We start from the raw sequence: 25,313 nt of genomic DNA, 5'->3' as shown, positions 1-25,313 counted from the left end.
ATATTTAAAATTTTATTAGATTAAAAAGTATTGTTATTGTTGTTATTATGATTATTATTATGCTATATGTAAGATAAAAGTACAGATGTGACGATGTTGTTTCTGCAAACAGCATTAGCACTTTCTCCGACACTGTGTGTCCAAATTCACTCACTAATTTCATTCACTGCTTGCCTGATATAGTGCTCTTACTGACTTCCACTATATAGGAATGTTATTGAGTGAACAAGTGAGCGAGTTCGGACAGTTTTAGAAAGAAAAGAAAATCGTGGGTATAGTGAGGCACTTACAATGGTGGGCTTGAAGGCAAAAATATAAAGCTTATAATTTTATAAAAGCATTTAAATCATTATTCTGTTAAAACTCATGTATTATTTGAGCTGTAAAGTTCAAAGTTGTCTTTGCAGTCGATTTAGGGTTTATGGCAGGGGTGGGCAACCATTTTCCTTTTGAGATCAAATGTTCTGCATTGATTTGGTTCTTATAACTTTTATGTGCAGAAATATTTGGGTACTAATTATTCTGAAGTGTATATGTGACTGATGGGACTATTCTGCAATTGCCTAAAGTTTTGTTTTGCTCTGCAAAGGTAGAGATACTTTTCTATCAGGCTTTTTTTTTTTAAGTGAGCCAGTTTCCTCATTTTATTCTCAAACATTACCCGTTTATGTGCTACAAGTGTCATGATGCCGATCTCATCAATGGTTTGGCACTCCATTCAGGACACAACTGAGTAAAACAGGCTGCATGATGAAATAATAAATAATCAGATTAACAAACAGGTGCGAGGGACTTCAACATTTCTAAACATTTAGTCTCTTGCTTGCTTTTATTTGTATGTCAATGATTCAGAGATCCATGTTTATATTTTTGTAAAGTTCATTACTGAGAAGGTTTGCTCGCAAACTTAGCAGCACCAAACAGCCACAATAATGGACACTGAGTGGCCGTATAACACTTTTAAGCAGAATATTGCACTAGAGATCACCAAGTTTGTTTAAAGTGGGACGCAAAAGCTAGATAGAGCATGTGAATGGTTGCCAGATTGCACAAAATATGTATCAAATTAAGCAGAATATTTCCAAAATGTGCAAGTATAAATCTCAAATTGGGGGGTTTGCATCTCTTATCTGGCAACCCTGAGCATGTTATAGGCTTGTGGAGGCATGTTAGGTCCCAATGCAAGATAACTGAAGTATTCAATAAAAAAAAACACTGTTAGGATCAACAAGCCAGATTAAACCATGAGGAGCGCCGATCTGGCCCAGTGGCCGTAAATTGCCCATGTCTAAATTTACAGTGTTATGTTATTGTGGCTAAAATGTTGTAAAATCAAATTTAACTTCACACAGAAAAGGTTAGCAAGCAACTATCACACTAAAATGATGTTAACACATATAATATTTACATCATGTGGCTATAATTTTGAAACAGTTAGTAGTTTAACGTTTACAGATTGACCCCATTCACTTGCATTGTTGGTGCCTCACTGTAACCCAGATTTTTGCTTTTTTTAAAGGAAAGGAAGGACGAGTCAATAAAATTCTGTGGTAACCAACATCATGCCACAAATGCTGTCGATTGAGCTTAACTTGTATTGAAACCGGAATATTTCTTTAAAGCAGCAGTTGTCAATAGCTGCACAAATACGTAAGCTTTATGTATTATCTAAAGATTGTGCAACCAATATTAATTAGTGATGCAACATTTACATACCCTTGACCACACTCCAGATGTCAAACTCATGGTGGATATCTGGATAATCCACCTGCATGACCTTCCTTATTGAGGGGGATCGGTCAGTAGTCACAATCTCTACATCAATGCCTTTCTCCAAAAGTTTGTTTAGACCTCTCTTAAAACCTACAGGCTCCATAGCACCTGAACTAGATGCTTCTGTCGCCTAGAAGGGGAAAAAAACCCAGAAACAATACTTTCTTACAATAGAGCTGTTCTGGTTGTGGTCCAAAAACCTGGGAGTCAAATTTGCCATGGGTTCCCTCTGGATTTTCCTATGGGTTTTTATAATGGGTTTTTTAAACTTATGAGAAAAATATAGACTGTGGTAAACATTATTTGATGATACGTATACATTTTGTTCTACAACATACAGTCAGGTCCATAAATATTGGGACATTGACACAATTCTAATCTTTTTGGCTCTATACACCACCACAATGGATTTGAAATGAAACAAACAAGATGTGCTTTAACTGCAGACTTTCAGCTTTAATTTGAGGGTATTTACATCCAAATCAGGTGAACGGTGTAGGAATTACAACAGTTTGTATATGTGCCTCCCACCTTTTAAGGGAACAAAAGTAATGGGACAATTATCTGCTCAGCTGTTTCATGGCCAGGTGTGTGTTATTCCCTCATTATCCCATTTACAAGGAGCAGATAAAAGGTCCAGAGTTCATTTCAAGTGTGCTATTTGCATTTGGAATCTGTTGCTGTCAACTCTCAATATGAGATCCAAAGAGCTGTCACTATCAGTGAAGCAAGCCATCATTAGGTTGAAAAATCAAAACAAACCCATCAGAGAGATAGCAAAAACATTAGGTGTGGCCAAATCAACTGTTTGGAACATTCTTAAAAAGAAAGAACACACCGGTGAGCTCAGCAACACCAAAAGACCCGCAAGACCATGGAAAACAACTGTGGTGGATGACCGAAGAATTATTTCCCTGGTGAAGAAAACACCCTTCACAACAGTTGGCCAGATTAAGAACACTCTCCAGGAGGTAGGTGTATGTGTGTCAAAGTCAACAATCAAGAGAAGACTTCACCAGAGTGAATACAGAGGGTTCACCACAAGATGTAAACCATTGGTGAGCCTCAAAAACAGGAAGGCCAGATTAGAGTTTGCCAAACAACATCTAAAAAAGCCTTCACAGTTCTGGAACAACATCCTATGGACAGATGAGACAAAGATCAACTTGTAACAGAGTGATGGGAAGAGAAGAGTATGGAGAAGGAAAGGAACTGCTCATGATCCAAAGCATACCACCTAATCAGTGAAGCATGGTGGTGGTAGTGTCATGGCGTGGGCATGTATGGCTGCCAATGGAACTGGTTCTCTTGTATTTATTGATGATGTGACTGCTGACAAAAGCAGCAGGATGAATTCTGAAGTGTTTCGGGCAATATTATCTGCTCATATTCAGCCAAATGCTTCAGATCTCATTGGACGGCGCTTAACAGTACAGATGGACAATGACCCGAAGCATACTGTGAAAGCAACCAAAGAGTTTTTTAAGGGAAAGAAGTGGAATGTAATGCAATGGCCAAGTCAATCACCTGACCTGAACCCGATTGAGCATGCATTTCACTTGCTGAAGACAAAACTGAAGGGAAAATGCCCCAAGAACAAGCAGGAACTAAAGACAGTTGCAGTAGAGGCCTGGCAGAGCATCACCAGGCATGAAACCCAGCGTCTGGTGATGTCTATGCGTTACAGACTTCAGGCTGTAATTGACTGCAAAGGATTTGCAACCAAGAATTAAAAAGTGAAAGTTTGATTTATGATTGTTAATCTGTCCCATTACTTTTGGTCCCTTAAAAGGTGGGAGGCACATATACAAACTGTTGTAATTCCTACACCGTTCACCTGATTTGGATGTAAATACCCTCAAATTAAAGCTGAAAGTCTGCAGTTACAGCACATCTTGTTCGTTTCATTTCAAATCCATTGTGGTGGTATATAGAGCCAAAAAGATTAGAATTGTGTCGATGTCCCAATATTTATGGACCTGACTGTAAATAACAAATAAGTTGTACCTCAAACGTGAATTTTGAAGCTGTATTAAATTGCATACTTTAAAAAAATATATGGTGGCTTCAAAATTCACGTTTGAGGTATGAATGTGTGTAATGTATGCTGTAGAACAAAATGTCCACGTATAGTCAAGTAATGTGAAAAGGGAAAAACAAAGTGACTGCCTGCCTTCAAAGACTACACGTATGACACTTTAGGGTGCTTTTTTTTTAAAGGACAGTTCACCCTCATTTACTTACCCTCATGCCATAACAGATGTGTATGAAGATCTGTTTAAATAATATCTCCGCTATTTTGGTCCTTTCAATGCAAGTGAATGGTGGACAGAAATCTGAAGGTCCAAAAAGCAGATAAAAGCAGCATAAAAGTAATCTGTAAGACTCCAGTGATTAAGTCCATATCTTCAAAAGCAACATGATAGGTGTGGGTGAGAAAAAGATCAATATTTAATTTGTAAGAATTGTCATTTTTGGGTGAACTATCCTTTAAGCATGAAAGTGAGTCACTGTCTATTGCCATTGCACTGAATTCTTCCAACAAGACTCGATAAAATAATCTCCTTTTTTATTCTGGAGAAGAAACAGAAACAAAAATTCAGACTGGTTTGGTACAAAATGAGCATGTGTAAATGATGATAGAATTTTCATTTTTTGGGGTAAACTAGTTCTTTATATGCAAAAGCTATTATAACAGATTCAACTGCCCCTTAAAGGTGCTGTAAGTGATTTTAGCCATTCTGGAACTTCCACGAGACTGAGACCATCGAAGCCACGCCCCTTCTTTCCCAAACCCCCACTCCAAAGATGCCATTGAGACCGATGAAGAGAAGAGTAGTGCAAAAGAAAAACACCAGAGACCGGTGAGATATCTTAGGACACTTATTCAAGTGATAACTTTTAGAGATTAGGAACATTTTCATACCATTCCATAACAATTAAAAATAAAATGCACCATTAAAATAGAAGATAATGTCTAGACCATCTAAATGACTTTAACAGCCAGACATAGCCTAACACCTTTTGGTTGCTCCTGAGACATAACTGTGTTTGTGGTTAAAAGTGTGATTAAATGAAAAAGGGAAGAAAAAAAATAAATGGTCACAATCCAAATGCATGCCCATACCAAAATCTGGATGTTCACTGACCTGCACCAGTTCAAAGTGGACAATCTGATTGGTTGTGTCATCCATGAAACTGTATGTATTATATTTGCTTGAGAACCCTGGGCTGTAAGGAACAGAGGATGAAGAGGAAAAGGACTGTTGTTATTGCTTTAAAAATGTATTTTACAAGTGAACAAATATTACATACTTGTATCTACCTGTCGTCTCTTCCATCCCCTGACAAATGCACTCTCTTCTGGGGCCTATTTTGCATACGCAAGAGTTGCAGCAGTGCTGTTTGCTGTTCTTTGTATGCAGAGTCTATGACAGGGATGAGGTATGATGACTGGATTCCATTGAAAGTAGCTTTATCTGGCACCTGAAGGTTGAGCAGGGCAGCCCAATCGGCAATGTCAACATATGTTGCTCCAGAGAACACTATAGATGCCGCCACATGCAGGTCATTCTCAGCCATACCCCCAACATCAAAACATGAACTCCACTGCCCTCTGTGTCCCATTGAACACTCCCACTGTACAAGGATGAGGCTCCCTGATGTTATTTGTTTTGGTTCCCTGACCGGTGCTCCACATTGTTGGCAGAACCTAAACAGTTTCATCAAAGAGGATTCGTTAACCAGCCATTTTCTTTCCTTCCAATGCTGGCCTATTACTTTGTCCTCCTCTTGCCCTGTAGTTTGGCTTGAAGTTGGAGGAATAAGATTGAGATCCTTCGTGCAAGATGGAGGACTTACAGAAAGCATGTTGACATCTATGTCAGTACTTTCTATTTTAACCTCAGTTTCTGCTGGTTCACCCTACATGGCAGAAAATTAATGACAGATTAGGAAGTTGTTGAGATGTTTTGAGTAACACATCAATCAAGTTCAATAACTATGGCATTGAAAGGCAGGAAATTGTAGATTTTAAAGGAATGTTCCAGGTTCAAAACAAGTGGAGCTCAATCAACAGCACATGTCGGTCAACATTAATGTCGTACAAACATGTACTGTAAACATGATCTTAGTGAAATAAAATCTGTTCTACATGATTTTGGTATAAAAGCACTTACAGGGTTTACCGTAAGTATGCCATAAGTATGCCGTCATGCAACAAAGTTGTAATATTGTATTATCTTAACAAAGATAAGGTTTTATCACACTAAAATCGTGTTAGCATGAATGTTTACATCGTATGGCTATACTTTTAAAGTTTTTATTTATTTAAATATTCACAAACATACAGTATTATTACATTTAGTTAAAAGATGTACATATTTAGAAAAAACAAAATGAACAATTAGCAATTATAGTAATACAACCAAATTAGAGTGTCCCAGCAATCCTATGAGCGAAAAAGTGGTCACATGACCTCTTAAAGTTCACACCTTCATCATTGACTCTAGCTAACGTATTCATATGATACTATTTCTAGCATTGATTCCATCCATTTTTTGAGACCTGGAGAGGATGTACTTTTCCATAATCTGAGGATCGTTCGGGCAGCAGTGACAACACTTACTTTTATCACTGCAAAGTCATATTTTCATATATTGGGCAATTCGGTTTGGTCACCCAATAGGCATGATCTTGGTGACACAGCCACCTCCCTATGTATTCTAATCCTTTTTCACAAAATGGGTAAACATGTTTACACTCCCAGATTGCATGTAAAAATGTTTCGGTTTCTGTCTGACTTTTCCAACATAAATTATTGGTCAGCAAGCCCATTCTTTGGAGCTTAGGAGTAAAATAAATTGATTAACTTATACAGAGTATATTCCCCCCTAGCCTCCCTTATATATTTCCCAGTATTTGATAGTATTTTTAACCACTCATTATCCCTCAGATCACACCCTAGGTCCTTCTGCCAAATGGTCCTCAGATTTTTACAACCTGCTGAATGTTTTGTAAAACACAGCTGCCCTGTGTTCTATACAAGGTTATTCCAAAAATTCCAGTACTTGATTCTCGCCCTGAATGAACTGGCCCTTTGTGATACTGTCTCTAATTTGTAAGTACCTCCAAAAATTACCTTTGCTTTCCAAATGGGGCAGTGGTGGCTCAGCGGTTAAGGCTCTGGGTTACTGAAAGGTAAGGGGTTCAAGCTCCAGCACTGCCAAGATACCACTGTTGGGCCCTTGAGCAAGGCCCTTGACCCTATCTTCTCCAGGGGCGCTGTTTCATGGCTGAACCTGCACTCTGACCCCAGCTTAGTTGGGATATGCGAAAACAACTGCATTTCATTGTCGCTGTACCTGTACTCTTCACAATGACAATAAAGTTGAATCTTGAATCCAATCTTAAATCATATTTTTGCACAAGTTCAGAAAAAGACATAAACACACCATCCAGGTACAGGTCACTTATCTTGTATATCCCTTTTATAAGCCATTGATTCCAGTAGACAGATTTTTTCCCAATATATATGGCAGGGTTGTGCCAGAGAGAGGCATATGATTGTCTTACGTGTTACACCACACATCCTGTGCACTCTCTTCAGACTGCCTTAGAATGAGCCAGTACTGGGTTAGAAGAGTAATCAAGTCTATTCTGGTATTAGTTGAACCATGTATCCACAGGTTTGAAAGGCTTTACATGTTCCTGTTTGATTTTGGCTCAGCTCTGGGTCTGTTCCCTTCCAATGCTAAATCAGCCAAGACATTTCAAACAATATATTGTATAACCTTACATTGGGGAGAGCCATACCTCCAATGTGACCCTTGGTGACCACATTTTATTTATATTGATCCTTGGTCTCTTTCTTGTCCCACAGAATGTCTTTGATAATTCTATCAAATTGCTTCAACAGCTGTGGTGATATACTAACAGGCAGCATCGTGGAAACATAATCAAATTGTAGGGAAACCACCATTTTAATCACATAAATGTTTTCCCATAGAGTAAGCTTACATTTTTCCCATTTAGCCGGGTTCATTTTTATCTTCTGGAGGAGTGGTTTCATATATGAGAGCATTATTTCTTCCAAAATTGGATTTATTTGAATACCTAGGTATTTCATACCTGAGGGTATCCATTTGAAATTAAATGATGTAACATCACTAGTGACTTGTATTCAATATAGGCATCCCCTCTGACCTGTGCTCATTTATTTTATAACCTAACAATTTAGAATACGAGGCAGTAAATTCAAGTAACACCAGCAAAGAGCAGACAGGATCTGCTATCACTGCTAAAATATCATCCGCATACATAAAAAGCTGATGCTCCCTGCCCCCTGCATGCACACCCTTAATTCTTACATCAGCTCTGATTGCTAAAGCCAGTGCTTCTAGAACTATTGTAAAGAGCAATGGAGAGAGAGCACAACCCTTCCTAGTCCCCCTAGAAAGGCCGAAAATGTTTGATATCAGCCCATTTGTGAGAACAGCTGCTCTCAGGTTGGAATAGAGTACTTTCACCCAATTACAAAAGCCAGGCCCAAACCTGAATTTTGAAAGAGCTAACATAAGGAACCCTAATTCCACCCGGTCAAAAGCCTTGTGTATGTTTCCAACTTTATATCATTAGCTGATGGATGTCAAGAGCTCTCCTAGTGTGCTGCCATCTTTCTCGGCGGTCCAACTTGACTCCCCTGTGTGTTTTAATGTTTATGAACTGACCTGTCTTACTGTAACTGCAATTTTGTATTAAATAAACAAGGGACAAGCCGTAAATGTAATTTTGGGGTAATTAACATTATGCCAAAAATGCTGTCAATTAAGCTTAACTTCAATCGAACCTGGAATATTCCTTTAACTACCAACTAATTTGTCAAACACTGTTCAAAATTAGACATATAATAACAAGAGTACGACCTGCCCATTTACAACTTGTGTGACAAAATATGTTTGTGAGGACTTACTGACTGAGAAGACTGTATAGGAGGGAAAGCATAGTATGTCCTAGATGTTGATGACTGCGTCTGATTAGGATTAGATACGATCAAAATCAGTTTTGACTGTGATTCCTCATTTTGTCCATTGCTGGTTCTGATGGTCTCTGGCTTTTCTGGGATTGATGGTGGAACACTGGCAAAAAACATCTCATCCCCAAGGACCTCTGTGTCTCCATCTTTTTCACTCACAGCCTCCTGAAAAATACACCAAGTTGTTTTTGATACGAGGTTGTACATAAGATGTACTGGACACTGACATGGAATGCATAATGTGGATTACCACAAAAAATTATTTTGGGTTACAGTGAGGCACTTACAATTGAAGTGAATGAGACCAATCCGTAAACATTAAAATACTCACTGTTTCAAAAGTATAGCCACAAGACAAACAATACGAGTGTTAACATGATTTTAGTGTGATAAAATGGCTTACTAACCTGTTCTGTGTAAAGTTATCACCAATTTTACATCTTCATTGTAATGTAACGGCATAAACCCTAAAATTACTATAAAACCACGATTTAATCAACTTTACAGCTCAAATAATACAAGTTTTAGCAGAATAATTAACAATATAATTAAGGCAAGTTCTTTTTAAATTATAATCTTCACATTTCTACCTTTAAACCCTCCAAAAATGTATCTCATTCACTTCCATAGTAAGTGCCTCACGTTAACCTCAATTTTTGTTGTTTCAAAATAAAAATGTTTTGGTAATCAACATTGTCACAAATGTCAATTGTTGCTGAGGCTGACAATGGAGCTCAGCTTGTATTGATTCTTTTTAGCAAGCTGTTTAGGACATACTTTGTGCATGACACGAGTAATTTTTCCAACAATTGTTTACAGACAGATTGTTTCACATTTAATTGACTATATCACAAATTCAGTTAGGTAATTGTGCCTTTAAGCAGCTTGGAAAATTCCAGAAAATGATGCCAAGCCTTTAGACAATTAACTTCTGATAGGAGGTGTACTGAATTGGAAGTGCACATGTGGATGTATTTTAAGGCCTACTTTCCAACTCACTGCCTCTTTGCTTGACATCATGTGTAAATCAAAAACAAATGTGGACCTCCACAAGTCTGGTTCATCCTTGGGAGCAATTTCCAAATGCCTGAATGTGCCACGTTCATCTGTACAAACAATAGTACACAAGTTTAAACACCATAGGACCATGCAGCCATCATACTGCTCAGGAAGGAGACACATTCTGTCTCTTATAGATGAACGCAGTTTGGTTCGAACAACAGCAAAGGACCTTGTGAAGATGCTGGAGGAAACAGGTAGACAGTCATCTATATCCACAGTAAAATGAGTCATTTATCAACATAATCTGAAAAGCTGCTCAGCAAGGAAGAAGCCACTGCTCCAAAACTGCCATAAAAAAGCCAGACTACAGTTTGCAAGTGCACATGGGGACAAAGATCTTACGTTTTGGAGAAATGTCCTCTCTTGTTTTCTAATGAAACAAAAATGTAACTGTTTTGCCATAATGACCCTTGTTATGTTTGGAAGAAAAAGGGTGAGGCTTGCAAGCCATTTCTGTCTGGAGGAATTGGTCAAAATTCCAGCAACTTATTGTGAGAAGCTTGTTGAAGGCTACCCAAAAGTTTGGGCTATGCTAACAAATATTAACAAAGTGTATGTAAACTTCTGATAATAATAATAATTCTCACTATTATTCTGACATTTCATATTCTTAAAATAAAGTAATGATTTTAACTGACCTAATACAGGGAATGTTTTCTATGATTAAATGACAGGAATTGTGAAAAACTGAGTTTAAATGTATTTGGCTACGGTGTATGTAAACTTCTGATTTCAGCTGGTTCTCTTCAACTATACACCAATCAGCCACAACATTAAAACTACCTGCCTAATATTGTATAGGTCCCCCTCGTGCTGCCAAAAAAAAAAGCCAACCCACAATCTGAGATTAAATGATTGTCCAGAGCAGTACAATGAGTTACCGTAGACTTTGTCAGCAAAGTCTGGCACCAACAAGCATGCCACAGTTCAAATCACGGAGATACACATTTTTCCCCATTCTGATGGTTGATGTGAACATTAACTGAAGCTCCTGACCCATATCTGCATGATTTTATTCATTCCACTGCTGCCACACTATTGGCTGATTAGATAATCGCACGGATGATTGTTGGTGCCAGACGGGTTGGTTTGAGTATTTGTGTTACTGCTGATCTCCTGGGATTTTCACACACAACAGTCTCTAGAATTTACTCAGAATGGTGCAAAAAACATCCAGTGAGCAGCAGTTCTGCAGATGGAAATACCTTGTTGATGAGAGAGGGCAAAAAACAATGGTCAGACTGGTTCAAACTGACAAAGTCTACGCATACGGTAACACGGATAACAGCTCTGTACAATTGTGGTGAAGAATAGCATCTCAGAATGCTATCAGTAGAGTAATTATCATATTTTCTTTGTTACTATAGCTACTATATAGAAATATTTAGGCCATGACAAAGTTTTCACACATACCTGAGTTCGCTGGAAAAACATAACGGGCACAGCCGATGATTTCAGATATCGACCCTTTGTTTCTTTCGATGGTCTGAAATCCTCAGGGGTAAAATGTTCACTGCACACCCTCCAATATTGGAGAGAATGTAGGGGTGTACTCATATCCAATTTCAGTGCGATAAGCCAGAGTTTCAATCGCTCATGATCATGTATAGGCAATCGATGAAAAGTTAATATTTTTCCCAGCGGGCGTTTTCTTTGGGGTTTCTGAAGGTTGAAGCATCCAGGATACACACACCAAACGACCATTTTGAACAATACACTTAAACAAATACAATCTACAGCAAAGACAATTAAACTTTTGTACAGCGCTCCTTCTACTGTAAACATGACGTGCTTCCTGGCTCCTCCTACACGTGACCATACCAACCAGCTTACGTCATCACTCTCATGAGCGCGCGTCACAGAGATGTACGGAAGCGAACATTTGTAGTTACAAATTGATATAAATATTGTTTTGTTTCTAAAAATAATCCATCGATACAGTTCAGAAGAACTTTATTTGTCGACTGGAGTAGTGTGGATTATTTTGATGCACCCTAAATATGCATTTTTGACCATCCCAAAAAATGGAGTACATTCACTTGCATTGTTTAGAGGTAGAGGCCTGAAATGAAATCCTAAAAATCTTAAATTCTGTTTTGATGAAGAAAGAAACTCAGATACATCTGGAGTGGCCTGAGGGTGAGTAAATTATCAGTAAATTTTCATTTTTGTGTGAACTATTCCTTTAAGAAAGGTGTCTTAAACAGAGGGGTCCACCCATTTTTTAGTAAATAAATTACATTAAACAAAAATTAAATATTAAAGGGAGAGTTCATCCTAGAGTGAAAATTATCTCATCCAATCGCAGATGTGTATGATTTTTTTTATCTTCTGCTGATTTTTAGATGATCTCAGCTCTGTAGGTCCTCACAATGCAAGTGAATGCTGCCTTTATAAGCTTTTTGGACCTTTAAAATGTTGGTACCCATTCACTTGCATTGCGAGGAACTACAGCGCTAAAATAATCTTCTAAAAATCTTTGTATTCAGCAGTAGAAAGGAAGTCATACACATCTGGGATGGCTTAAGGGTAAATAAATGTGAGAATACACATTTTTTAGGTGAACTATCCATTTAAGTTAACTTAAGGCAAAGTTAAATTTCAGCTAAATGTTTAATTGCCTTTCCCGTATTGAAATGAAGTAAAATATAAAACTACAAGTATATGACCGTATGTCAATAATGATTATTTAAAATTGCAGTGCAAGCATCATAATATGCAAATGCAGTAATAGAGTATTATACACATTATGAAAGGCGAAGCTTGAAATGCATCATTCAATGTTATACAGTGGCATCCTTGGCCTGAAAAATGATGACGACCCAAGCCTTAGCTTAGCTTTTTACACCACTATAATATATCTGCAACCTCCTGTTTACTATGACGCTCTTACAGAAACACACCCTCAGTTCAAGAAATGAAAAGTAGAGACAAAGTAAAAACTAACATGATTCATTTTATTCTATCTGTTAAACATTTACACATCCATTGCAATTGCTTTTTCTTGATTCAATTTAGCATTTGTGCTTTTTAAGGTGGCAGTTGGGGAAGTGCCAGCTGAGAGGACTGGTCCTTGAACTCAACAGTGGGGTCCATGCGCCGCTGCAGAACCTTCTGAAAAAGATCATCTCGGAAGTTTTGTGTTGTTGGTTCATGGGGTGTGCCTAAAAATGATAAACAGTTATTACTGACACATTTGCAAGATAGATTAAATCATTATTTGACCAATTATATCTGCAAAAGTTTACAAACAGGATACTTTTATACAGTTTTTCACAGCACGTCTGTGTGCACTTAAATTTCAGTCGGACTGACAATAAGTTTCTATTACAAATGCCATGTAAACGCTTTAGTCCGACTGAAATCGCCCCTAACAGACCTAGATAATGTGATCGTTGCTCTCCTTTGTCCAGCATGTACGTAGACACTACAATCAGATCAAAACTGGCCTCACCGTTGTGACCGACATGGTTTTAACCTCAGTTCAGCTGATGTTTTTTCACAGCGGTGTTCACTTACACAAAGCCTTGTGTTGTTGACTGCTGGGTTTGGTGGTTGTGGTCTTTCCACGGTGAACATTTTCATTGTAGTCAAGGACAGCAAGTTTGGTACGAGCTGTCATGGATGTGTAGTGGAAGTGGAGGTTCTTCTGACAATATTTCAGAAGTATGGAATGGAAGACCTCAAGCTTGCCTAAAAAATAAATAAATTTAAAAAGTGTGTTAAGCACAACTAAAATTTCCGATTCTGTGTTTGTCACGCCAGATGGCAAAACTGTGTTTGTAAACCGATGGAGATTCTCTTTCAAGATGTTAACATACTAATATATGCTATGGCAAAAATCCAAAATATAACCATATTCTACACCTAGGTTAATCACGATTTCTCTATTACAGTTTAACGTACTTAAAGTTAAGCCACATTAAAATGTTTGTACAAAGTAATGCAAATACATCACCTGTCATCTTGAGCATACAGTGGATATAAAAAGGTCTACACACCCCTGTTAAAATGCCAGGTTCTTGTGATGTAAAAGAATGAGACAAAGATAATCATGTCAGAACGTTTTCCACCTTTAATGTGACCTATAATGTCAACAATTGAATTGAAAAACAAACTGAAATCTTTAAGGAAAAAAAAAACAACAACTCACAATAACCTGGTTGCATAAGTGTGCACACCCTTAAACTAATACTTTGTTGAAGCACCTTTTGATTTTATTACAGCACTCAGTCTTTTTGGGTAGGAGTCTATTAGCATGGCACATCTTGATGTGGCAATATTTGCCCACTCTTCTTTGCAAAAGTGCTCCAAACCTGTCAGATTGTGAGGACATCTCCTGTGCACAGCCCTCTTCAGATCACCCCACAGATGTTCAATTGGATTCAGATCCGGGCTCTGGCTGGGCCATTCCAAAATGTTAATCTTCTTCTGGTGAAGACATGCTTTTGTGGATTTGGATGTGTGCTTTGGGTTGTTGTCGTGCTGTAAGGTGAACTTCCTCTTCAGCTTTTTAACGGACGCCTGAAGGTTTTGTGCCAAAATTGCCTGGTATTTGGAACTGTTCATAATTCCCTCCACCCTGACTAAGGCCCCGGTTCCAGCTGAAGAAAAACAGCCCCAAAGCATGATGCTGCCCCCACCATGCTTCACTGTGGGTATGGTGTTCTTTGGGTGATGTACAGTGTTGTTTTTGTGCCAAACATACCTTTTGGAATTATGGCCAAAAAGTTAAAGCTTGGTTTCATCTGACCATAACCCATTTTCCCACATGCTTTTGGGAGACTTTATGTTTGTTTTTGCAAATTTCAGCCAGGCTTGGATGTTTTTCTTTGTAAGAAAAGGCTTCCATCTTGCCACCCTACCCAATAGCCCATTCATATGAAGAATACGGGAGATTGTTGTCACATGTAGCACACAGCCAGTACTTGCCAGAAATTCCTGCAGTTCCTTTAATGTTGCTGTAGGCCTCTTGGAAGCCTCCCTGACCAGTTTTCTTCTCGTCTTTTCATAAATTTTGGAGGGACGTCCAGTTCTTGGTAATGTCTCTGTTGTGCCATATTTTCTCCACTTGATGATGACCATCTTCACTGTGTTCCATGGTATATCTAATGCTTTGGCAATTCTTTTGTACCCTTCTCCTGACTGATATCTTTCAACAATGAGATCCCTCTGATGCTTTGGAAGCTCTCTGTGGACCATGGATTTTGCTCTGAGATGCAACTAAGAAAATGTCAGGAAAATCCTACTAGAACAGCTGCACTTTATTTGTGGTTAATCAGAGTCACTTTAAATGATTGCAGGTGTGTAATGACTTCTATTTAACATGAGTTTGAATGTGATTGGTTAATTCTGAACACAGCCACATCCCCAGTTATAAGAGGGTGTGCACACTTATGCAACCAGTTTATTGTAAGGTTTTTAATTAAAAAAATTCCCCCACGAAGATTTCAGTTTGTTTTTCAATTGAATTGTTCACATTATAGGTCACATTAAAAGTGGAAAAAGTTCTGACATGATTTATCTTTGTCTCATTCTTTTACATAACAAAAACCTGCCATTTTAACAGGGGTGTGTAGACTTCTTATATCCACTGTAGATGTCATCTATGACAAACTTGTTGAGCAATGTTATAACGTTGGATTACATTTCTCTGTTTAAAGATGTCCTCAAAAACAGGAGTGAATGATTTAAACAAACACTGTGATGCACCATTTTTGCTTGTGGGCAGATTAGGTTGGCTTACGCCATCGTTCGGTTCTCATGAAGATCTCAAGCAAAGTCTTTATAGCCAGTCAGTCCACTGTCAGCAATGTTTGGAATTTTCTTGGCTTGTATAGCTAAAGAGCATGTGCGTTGTTGAGTTGATTGACAGCGATGTCTGTGTCTAAAAGGTGATTGGCTCTTTTAACCTAGGCGGGACTTCCTTTCTACATCCATTAATCGTTGGGTGCTCAGAGCTCCTTGGTTGAGCGTTCCAATTTCTCCCATTCATTTTAACAGATGTGGCCTATCTCTGTTAAATAATCTCTGTCTCAAGTCATTGGAAAAGCGCTCTAGATTGCCCCGGCCGTGAACCAGTCGAGCACATGCCATTGCAGTGGAAAAGGGCTAACTGATCACTCAAAGTGAACTGTAACAAACTGTGTCTGAGATAAAACTAACCTGTATGCTTGAAAAGTGCCATTTGCCTCAAGTCGTTTATGAGACCTTTGTTCAGAACAAGGGATGATAGTGATTGGAAGGCAGGTGACTCTTTCTAAGCCATCTTCTTCTCCGCTGCTGTTCAGGTAGGAGGTCATCATGATGACATCTGTGCTGTCTTCCATCTTCCATCCAGTGATGTACACCACAAATGTGATGAAGAAGGGACTTCCACTTCTTAGTTAAGTCCTGATATAATTTGTGAACTTTAAAATATGCACTTTCAAAAAGTCAATAACATCATTATCAGATATTTTCCAACTTACACTGGCGTCACCTCCACAAGTTGAACAGGAATACCACAAATGGTTACATATGGATTTGACCCAGGGCTGCAGGTCTTGGTTTCCCTTTTTCCAAGACACTGATAGCAACTTCTTATAAAACCCTGTCAAAAAAACAGTATAACTTTCATGCTATTTCTCGTACCATGACCAAGGAGGGTCACAGCACATACAAAGTTTAATTACATTGTTATAGGGCTTCTGGAGGTATAGAGTTTACGTAAGCTAAAGCCTAATTTACACAACAGAAGTTGAAATCTTTTCTCCAGAACAAACTAAAGCTAGGTGAACAAAACATGCATTTATCCTACACAAAGTGTGCAAGTTTGCATTAAAGGTACACTCAGTCATTTTTTCCTCATTAAAAAAAGTTTAACTCCTAAAGACATGAATTGTAATTTTGCAATATATGTAGAAGATCATGAGCACACATTATTCTATATGGATCTGCTGGAGTGGTGGTGGTGTAGTGGCTAAAGCACAGGGCTGTTAATCAGAAGGTCACAGGTTCTAACCCCATGGCCACCACCATTGTGTCCTTGAGCAAGGCACTTAACTCCAGGTTGTTCCGGGGGGATTGTCCCTGTAATAATTGCACTGTAAGTCGCTTTGGATAAAAGCGTCTGCCAAATGCATAAATGTAAAATATGGAGAAGGTCTGCACATGTTACAATCACATGACCAGCCGAATACTACACGCTTAATCTCAGTAAACATCCTGTGATTGGACACTTTCACAAATTGATTAAACTAGACACAGTGGAAATTATTCAAATATTTTGTTGCCACATGTATTAGTTTAATAATTAATGAATGTTGTTATTAATAACTTTAGTACTGTATTAGTCGCATGATGGCACTATGCCATCTATGAAATGCATGCGTCTCAGAAATGCTTCCAGGGAGAAAATCATAAATACAATAATCTATGTTTGTTCCAATGTTTATATTCTTTTTGGTCCTTTCTAACAGTATTATTTTAATCATTATGAAAATAAATATTAAACTCAACAAACAGAATGGACATTTCTTGAATATTTAAAATTTTATTAGATTAAAAAGTATTGTTATTGTTGTTATTATGATTATTATTATGCTATAAGTAAGATAAAAGTACAGATGTGACGATGTTGTTTCTGCAAACAGCATTAGCACTTTCTCCGACACTGTGTGTCTAAATTCACTCACTAATTTCATTCACTGCTTGCCTGATATAGTGCTCTTACTGACTTCCACTATATAGGAATGTTATTGAGTGAACAAGTGAGCGAGTTCGGACAGTTTTAGAAAGAAAAGAAAATCGTGGGTATAGTGAGGCACTTACAATGGTGGGCTTGAAGGCAAAAATGTAAAGCTTATAATTTTATAAAAGCATTTAAATCATTATTCTGTTAAAACTCATGTATTATTTGATGAGGGTTTATGGCAGGGGTGGGCAACCATTTTCCTTTTGAGATCAAATGTTCTGCATTGATTTGGTTCTTATAACTTTTATGTGCAGAAATATTTGGGTACTAATTATTCTGAAGTGTACATGTGACTGATGGGACTATTCTGCAATTGCCTAAAGTTTTGTTTTGCTCTGCAAAGGTAGAGATACTTTTCTATCAGGCTTTTTTTTTTTTTAAGTGAGCCAGTTTCCTCATTTTATTCTCAAACATTACCCGTTTATGTGCTAAAAGTGTCATGATGCCGATCTCATCAATGGTTTGGCACTCCATTCAGGACACAACTGAGTAAAACAGGCTGCATGATGAAATAATAAATAATCAGATTAACAAACAGGTGCGAGGGACTTCAACATTTCTAAACATTTAGTCTCTTGCTTGCTTTTATTTGTATGTCAATGATTCAGAGATCCATGTTTATATTTTTTTAAAGTTCATTACTGAGAAGGTTTGCTCGCAAACTTAGCAGCACCAAACAGCCACAATAATGGACACTGAGTGGCCGTATAACACTTTTAAGCAGAATATTGCACTAGAGATCACCAAGTTTGTTTAAAGTGGGACGCAAAAGCTAGACAGAGCATGTGAATGGTTGCCAGATTGCACAAAATATGTATAAAATTAAGCAGAATATTTCCAAAATGTGGAAGTATAAATCTCAAATTGGGGGGTTTGCATCTCTTATCTGGCAACCCTGAGCATGTTATAGGCTTGTGGAGGCATGTTAGGTCCCAATGCAAGATAACTGAAGTATTCAATAAAAAAAACGCTGTTAGGATCAACAAGCCAGATTAAACCATGAGGAGCGCCGATCTGGCCCGGTGGCCGTAAATTGCCCATGTCTAAATTTACAGTGTTATGTTATTGTGGCTAAAATGTTGTAAAATCAAATTTAACTTCACACAGAAAATGTTAGCAAGCAACTATCACACTAAAATGATGTTAACACATATAATATTTACATCATGTGGCTATAATTTTGAAACAGTGAGTATTTTAACGTTTACAGATTGACCCCATTCACTTGCATTGTTGGTGCCTCACTGTAACCCAGATTTTAGCTTTTTTTAAAGGAAAGGAAGGACGAGTCAATAAAATTCTGTGGTAACCAACATCATGCCACAAATGCTGTCGATTGAGCTTAACTTGTATTGAAACCAGAATATTTCTTTAAAGCAGCAGTTGTCAATAGCTGCACAAATACGTATGCTTCATGTATTATCTAAAGTAGAGGTCGGCCGATATTGGTTTTTTCAGGCCGATGCCGATCTTTTGAAATCCAGGTCGGCCGATGGCCGATTAATGCTGCCGATTTATTTTGGCCGATATGTGCTTGTTTTTAACCTCTTATTTGAACCTTTTATTTGAAAGATAAAATGTAACACAAATAATTACTTAAGATAGACAACATTTCTCAACAAATACATTTATTGAACACTTGACCAATCTGCACTTGTACACTTAAATTAAAAATGTATAATGTAAAAACATATTGTATAAATAATGTATAACAAATATATTAAATAAACAAAGCAGGTGTTACGAACTGCTCCGAGACACGAAGGTTGAGATCCAAATGCAGCTTTAATTAAGGGGCAATCCAGACACGTAATCCAATATTCAGAGCATCCAAGAGAAGCACAGGCATAACTAGGGATGGGTATCGTTAAGGTTTTAATGGTATTACTATCTTACCGATACTGCTTATCGATCCAGTACTTTAACGGTATTCTTAACAGTCCTTTTTGTTATATATATATATATATATATATATATATAACACAAATATAAACGTTATATAGGCACAGTGATTTAATTTCAGGAAGGTCTACTAACATTACTGTTCATGGTGTGGTCTAAAAAGAAATCTAATAAAGTAATCAATTGTAAAATAACACTTCATAGTTTATCATAGATAGATTAATGCTTATTAATGCAGAAGTTTTTCATTCAAGAGCTGTAAGTGATTTTCTCTTTGCCTTTTGTTGTTTGATTCACAGTAATGGCTCAATCGTCACATGTTTAATAGACAGCTTCCCCTTTAAGACCGAGTGCAGATCTAATAGGCTCCTGATGCAGCATATTTTCTCCCAACTATTTCCATAACTACGTCCATTTAAGACATAAACTGTGTTTAAGTGAATCTCCAAGCCGGTCGTTTTGACATATTTTTGTGTATAGTTGATCGTTTAGACCAGTGGTTCTCAACCTTTTTTGAACAAACGCCCCCCTGACCTCTTCATGATCCTCTTAACCCCCCTAAAAAAAAAAAAAAAAAACACTTCAGAAATACTATTACAGCCAAACAATTGCAACACTGTTATCTGAAGCCTGAGTTTTTGGTAAAAAAAAAAAAAAACTGAAACAGAAGTTTCTTATTGTATTTAAACTACATGTAAAAGCCTGAAGTTGAGTAATATTGTGTTTGGAAAAAAATGCAAAAACACATGGATTGTTTGAAAGGTATTGCAAATGTATTTAGAAATTCAAACAAATTCAGGCTCACACACAAATTTTTTTAAGATGAACCAATCACGTGAACAATAACGTAACTAACCTAAATGGCCAATGAAAAAGCAGCGGTCGTTCGCGCACTCAATTAGGCAATATATACTAGGCTTCAAATTTGAATAGCCTACAAACGGTCATTTGATTTCAAATGACGAACAAAGACGACAACAGCTCGGCAACCTGAACTGAACCGAAGAAAAAACGACGTCAAAAACAGCCACTTTTTTTTTTATTAATTACGGTCATTAGTGTGAGCCCTGAGCACTAATTATGCGCCTAATCATGTATTCCGCGTTATGTACAGAAAAAGCCAGTGAAAGCGCCTCTATTTTGCGCTGAAAATTATCCGCCTCTTAAAAGCATGTGTAACTTAGGAAGCGGCTCTCCTGGCATATCCTCCTGGTGAAGTGGCAGCAGTAATCCGAGCAAGATGAAGACATAGGCTAAGGAGAAGAGCTGAAAAGATTTTTGCGCAGGCCGCCTGTTGAGTACCTCTGAGTAACGCCCCCCATTTGTGCCTGAGCGCCCCCCTCTCTTGCTGCCTCGTTCACACCGCCCCCCAACACTGCCCAAACGCCCACGTTGAGAAACGCTGGTTTAGACGCATGAAACCCAAAGTAGCCTATATGTTGCTCGTCTCTTTGCGGTGTGTTTCGGAGCACGCGCCGCCTTGGGAACGGTATCTCTTGCGCTCTTTTTATAATTAAACGCGTCCCGCAATTTAGCAACAGTAGCTAGACTGCATTTTACAACAATCACCGATCGTGCTGATTCTGACGTTAAGTTTGAGTTTTAGGGAGAAATGTCAGTGCACCGCTGTGAAGGGAAGGAAGTTGTGCTAGACAGAATGCGGCTTATGTATAAATATTCTTTTTATAATCTTTGGAAGGCGAAATCTAAAATAAAATCAGACTAATAATCACAGATCTAAACCAGGCTATGTCTGACTGTTTAGTTCTGTCACTCATTAAGCAGGGCTCGTTTTGTGCTCGCTGTGGCACCGCGTGAGCGAGTTCTCTCTCTCTCTCTCTGACTGCGAATAGCTAAATTGCATCACAGACAAATGGTTTCATATTATTATACATAGAAATGGCTGGCGAGATAAAATAACTTTCTCTTTATAGCAATAATAAATGTATTTTCTTAATTTCTCCAGTACCGTCAGCAGAACCGATAACGTCCGAGCTTACCAAAGCCAGTCCTTCAATAGCCTATACTGCGTTGGTATTTTTTTATTACTTATTTATCTGCATTGAGTGATAACCCTCTCAAATATAAGACACACAAACAGAACAAATAAAAGTCTCAGATTCACTCTCTGTAATTGCAAAATTCTTGCTTCCTTATTGTGACATGATAGCAACCCTTCTGCTGTGATAATGCAACTTCAACTACGATATCAATATCCAAAGTAGCCGAACGTCATGTCAACTATCGCGTTTGTCACGTTTTTTCTTGAAGTTGGCAGTAACATATCAAACGTTTTTAATTCAATCTAAAGAAGTTATACAAATTTAACCCTTACTGTTTTCTCCAAGGAACTTAGCTCCTTCCTTAGGCACTGGATGAGGTCTGCTCACTCTGCTGGAGAATGACTCTAGGGGCAGTGTGCGTCGAACACGTGTTCCACAACAACACTAGGCTGCCTAATAATCGGCTTGATATGCGTGGATATTGGCCGATGCTGATTATGTAAAAAATGCAAAAATCGGCCGGCCGATTAATCTAAAGATTGAGCAACCCCCCACGTGTCGATATTAATTAGTGATGCAACATTTACATACCCTTGACCACACTCCAGATGTCAAACTCATGGTGGATATCTGGATAATCCACCTGCATGACCTTCCTTATTGAGGGGGATCGGTCAGTAGTCACAATCTCTACATCAATGCCTTTCTCCAAAAGTTTGTTTAGACCTCTCTTAAAACCTACAGGCTCCATAGCACCTGAACTAGATGCTTCTGTCGCCTAGAAGAAAAAAAAAACAAAAAAACAGAAACAATACTTTCTTACAATAGAGCGGTTCTGGTTGTAGTCCAAAAACCTGGGAGTCGAATTTGCCATGGGTTCCCTCTGGATTTTCCTATGGGTTTTTATAATGGGTTTTTATAAACTTATGAGAAAAATAAAGACTGTGGTAAACATTATTTGATGATACGTATACATTTTGTTCTACAACATATATAACAAATAAGTTGTACCTCAAATGTGAATTTTGAAGCTGTATTAAATTGCATACTTAAAAAAAAAATATATGGTGGCTTAAAAATTCACATTTGAGGTATGAATGTGTGTAATGTATACTGTAGAACAAAACGTCCACGTATAGTCAAGTAATGTTTACCACAGACCATAAGTTCAAAAAACCCATAGGAAAATCCAGAGGGAACCAACCCATGGCAAATTAGATTTTCAGGATCGCCTACAAATTGACGTCATGGCTGAACAGCTCTACATGTAATATACTAGTGACGAATGACAAGTAATGTCTAAAATATTTCACTTTGGTATATTGTATGTACTGGCACTGTCTGAATAGCCTATTATCACATTAAAAGGAATAGTTCCCCCTAAATGAAAATTCAGTCATCATTTAAATCACTCTAATGTCATTCCAAACCCGTATGACATTTCCTTCAACAGAACACAAAAGGAGATAATTTAATGGCAATTTAATCCAGTTATGTTGGCTAAATTCAGTACAATTGTAGTAGACGGTCTCACTTTAAAGTTAAAAAAGAACCCAAAAGTGACCACGCATCATATTCCAAGTCTCCACATACAATCATTTTGTATGATGAACACACCAAAACAATAAAAAGTTGTTTCACTTTCAAATTCAATATCGCAACCCATAAAACACATCAAACCTCATTGGTTCTTCTAATTCTCATGACTTTATGCTTAGTTTACCAATGATTTTATTTGAAAATGAAAAACAATGAATTGTTGAATATCACTTTCACTCTCAAGCCACACCTCCTCTTTCCCAAACCCTGCACTCCAAAGATGCCGTTGAGACTGTTGGGGAGAAGAGTAGTACATCTTCCCATGGTTGTCAAACACAAAAGAAAAACGTCAGAGTGAGATATCTCAGGACACTTATTCAAGTTATAACTTTCAGAGAGTAGGAACATTTTCTGCATACAATTCTATAACAATTTAAAATAAAATGCACCATTAAAATAGAAGATAATGTCTAGACCATCTAAATGACTTTAACAGCCAGACATAGCCTAAAACCTTTTGGTTGCTCCTGAGACATAACTGTGTTTGTGGTTAAAAGTGTGATTAAATGAAAAAGGGAAGAAAAAAAAAAATGGTCACGATCCAAATGCATGCCCATACCAAAATCTGGATGTTCACTGACCTGCACCAGTTCAAAGTGGACAATCTGATTGGTTGTGTCATCCATGAAACTGTATGTATTATATTTGCTTGAGAACCCTGGGCTGTAAGGAACAGAGGATGAAGAGGAAAAGGACTGTTGTTATCGCTTTAAAAATGTATTTTACAAGTGAACAAATATTACATACTTGTATCTACCTGTCGTCTCTTCCATCCCCTGACAAATGCACTCTCTTCTGGGGCCTATTTTGCATACGCAAGAGTTGCAGCAGTGCTGTTTGCTGTTCTTTGTATGCAGAGTCTATGACAGGGATGAGGTATGATGACTGGATTCCATTGAAAGTAGCTTTATCTGGCACCTGAAGGTTGAGCAGGGCAGCCCAATCGGCAATGTCAACATATGTTGCTCCAGAGAACACTATAGATGCCGCCACATGCAGGTCATTCTCAGCCATACCCCCAACATCAAAACATGAACTCCACTGCCCTCTGTGTCCCATTGAACACTCCCACTGTACAAGGATGAGACTCCCTGATGTTATTTGTTTTGGTTCCCTGACTGGTGCTCCACATTGATGGCAGAACCTAAACAGTTTCATCAAAGATGATTCGTTAACCAGCCATTTTCTTTCCTTCCAATGCTGGCCTATTACTTTGTCCTCCTCTTGCCCTGTAGTTTGGCTTGAAGTTGGAGGAATAAGATTGAGATCCTTCGTGCAAGATGGAGGACTTACAGAAAGCATGTTGACATCTATGTCAGTACTTTCTATTTTAACCTCAGTTTCTGCTGGTTCACCCTACATGGCAGAAAATTAATGACAGATTAGGATGTTGTTGAGATGTTTTGAGTAACACATCAATCAAGTTCAATAACTATGGCATTGAAAGGTAGAAAATTGTAGATTTTAAAGGAATGTTCCAGGTTCAAAACAAGTGGAGCTCAATCAACAGCACATGTCGATCAGCATTAATGTCTTCCTCAACCCCCTTTATATGAGACTGCTGAATAAATGCTATATCTGAATTTTTTTTATTTAAAATACGCCAAAACCTTCCTCCTTTTAATTTGGTTCCCACATCCTTTTTGTTCCACAATATTATATTAATGTTCCGGTTACCCATCATTTCAAAACTGTAAGTACCCTGTGATTGTGACTGCAATTTACCCATCATGGCAGCAAAGTTAACAAAACAATTATTCAATAGGTCATCCAATACATTATTAGGCCTTCTCAAATACACTGTCTTAGTGCAAAAATCAAACATGAACAAACAAAACAACTCCAACCAGAACAGCACAGATCATGATGTTGCTAAGCAACCCCCTCCCGCCCTAACTGAACTAAACAGTTAACTAGTGGCAACACAACCATTTCGGCCCCTAACCAACCCATACTTCCATATCTTCACACAAACTTTGTTATGTTTTCAAAATAGAATCCCATGGTCCTCTATATAATATCTTGCAAAAACTTCTCTACATCCATGCTGTCTTGGAATGCTTTCTTTTGTCCTTTCCATGTAAAGATAAGCATTGCAGGGTATGCCAGCCTGTGGCTCACATTAAGCTTGTGCAGGCGTCTCTTCACTGGGATAAATCCCTTCCTTTTCTCTGCTAACTCTCTTGTCAGATCCTCAAAGAAAGAC

The 25,313-nt window shown here is 37.9% G+C and overlaps 1 protein-coding gene across 13 annotated transcripts in view; it reads right to left on the bottom strand.

Moving 5' to 3' along the window:
- The window catches only part of LOC127629634 (uncharacterized), a 34,116-nt gene that overhangs the window by 3,779 nt on the left and 5,024 nt on the right, over positions 1-25,313 (bottom strand). For 3 of the 13 annotated variants that reach the window (XM_052106759.1, XM_052106763.1, XM_052106765.1), the window contains exons 2-5: positions 8,744-8,971; positions 5,099-5,697; positions 4,923-5,004; positions 1,717-1,903 (exon numbers count right to left, since the gene is read on the bottom strand). In XM_052106759.1, the coding sequence (XP_051962719.1) occupies positions 1,717-1,903; positions 4,923-5,004; positions 5,099-5,697; positions 8,744-8,971 (1,096 nt within the window). Of the gene's footprint in view, positions 1-1,716; positions 1,904-4,922; positions 5,005-5,098; positions 5,698-8,743; positions 8,972-11,281; positions 11,776-12,776; positions 13,033-13,387; positions 13,562-16,033; positions 16,262-16,338; positions 16,461-22,099; positions 22,287-23,688; positions 23,771-23,864; positions 24,464-25,313 lie in introns of those variants that run through there. The other 10 variants (XM_052106757.1, XM_052106764.1, XR_007968790.1 and 7 more) reach the window with 9 other exon arrangements.

Source organism: Xyrauchen texanus, chromosome 36 (genome assembly GCF_025860055.1).
Source record: "Xyrauchen texanus isolate HMW12.3.18 chromosome 36, RBS_HiC_50CHRs, whole genome shotgun sequence".
Classification (NCBI taxonomy): domain Eukaryota; kingdom Metazoa; phylum Chordata; class Actinopteri; order Cypriniformes; family Catostomidae; genus Xyrauchen; species Xyrauchen texanus.
The sequence above is the reverse complement of the archived record's forward strand: the minus strand, read 5'-3'. Positions and strand labels throughout refer to the sequence as shown.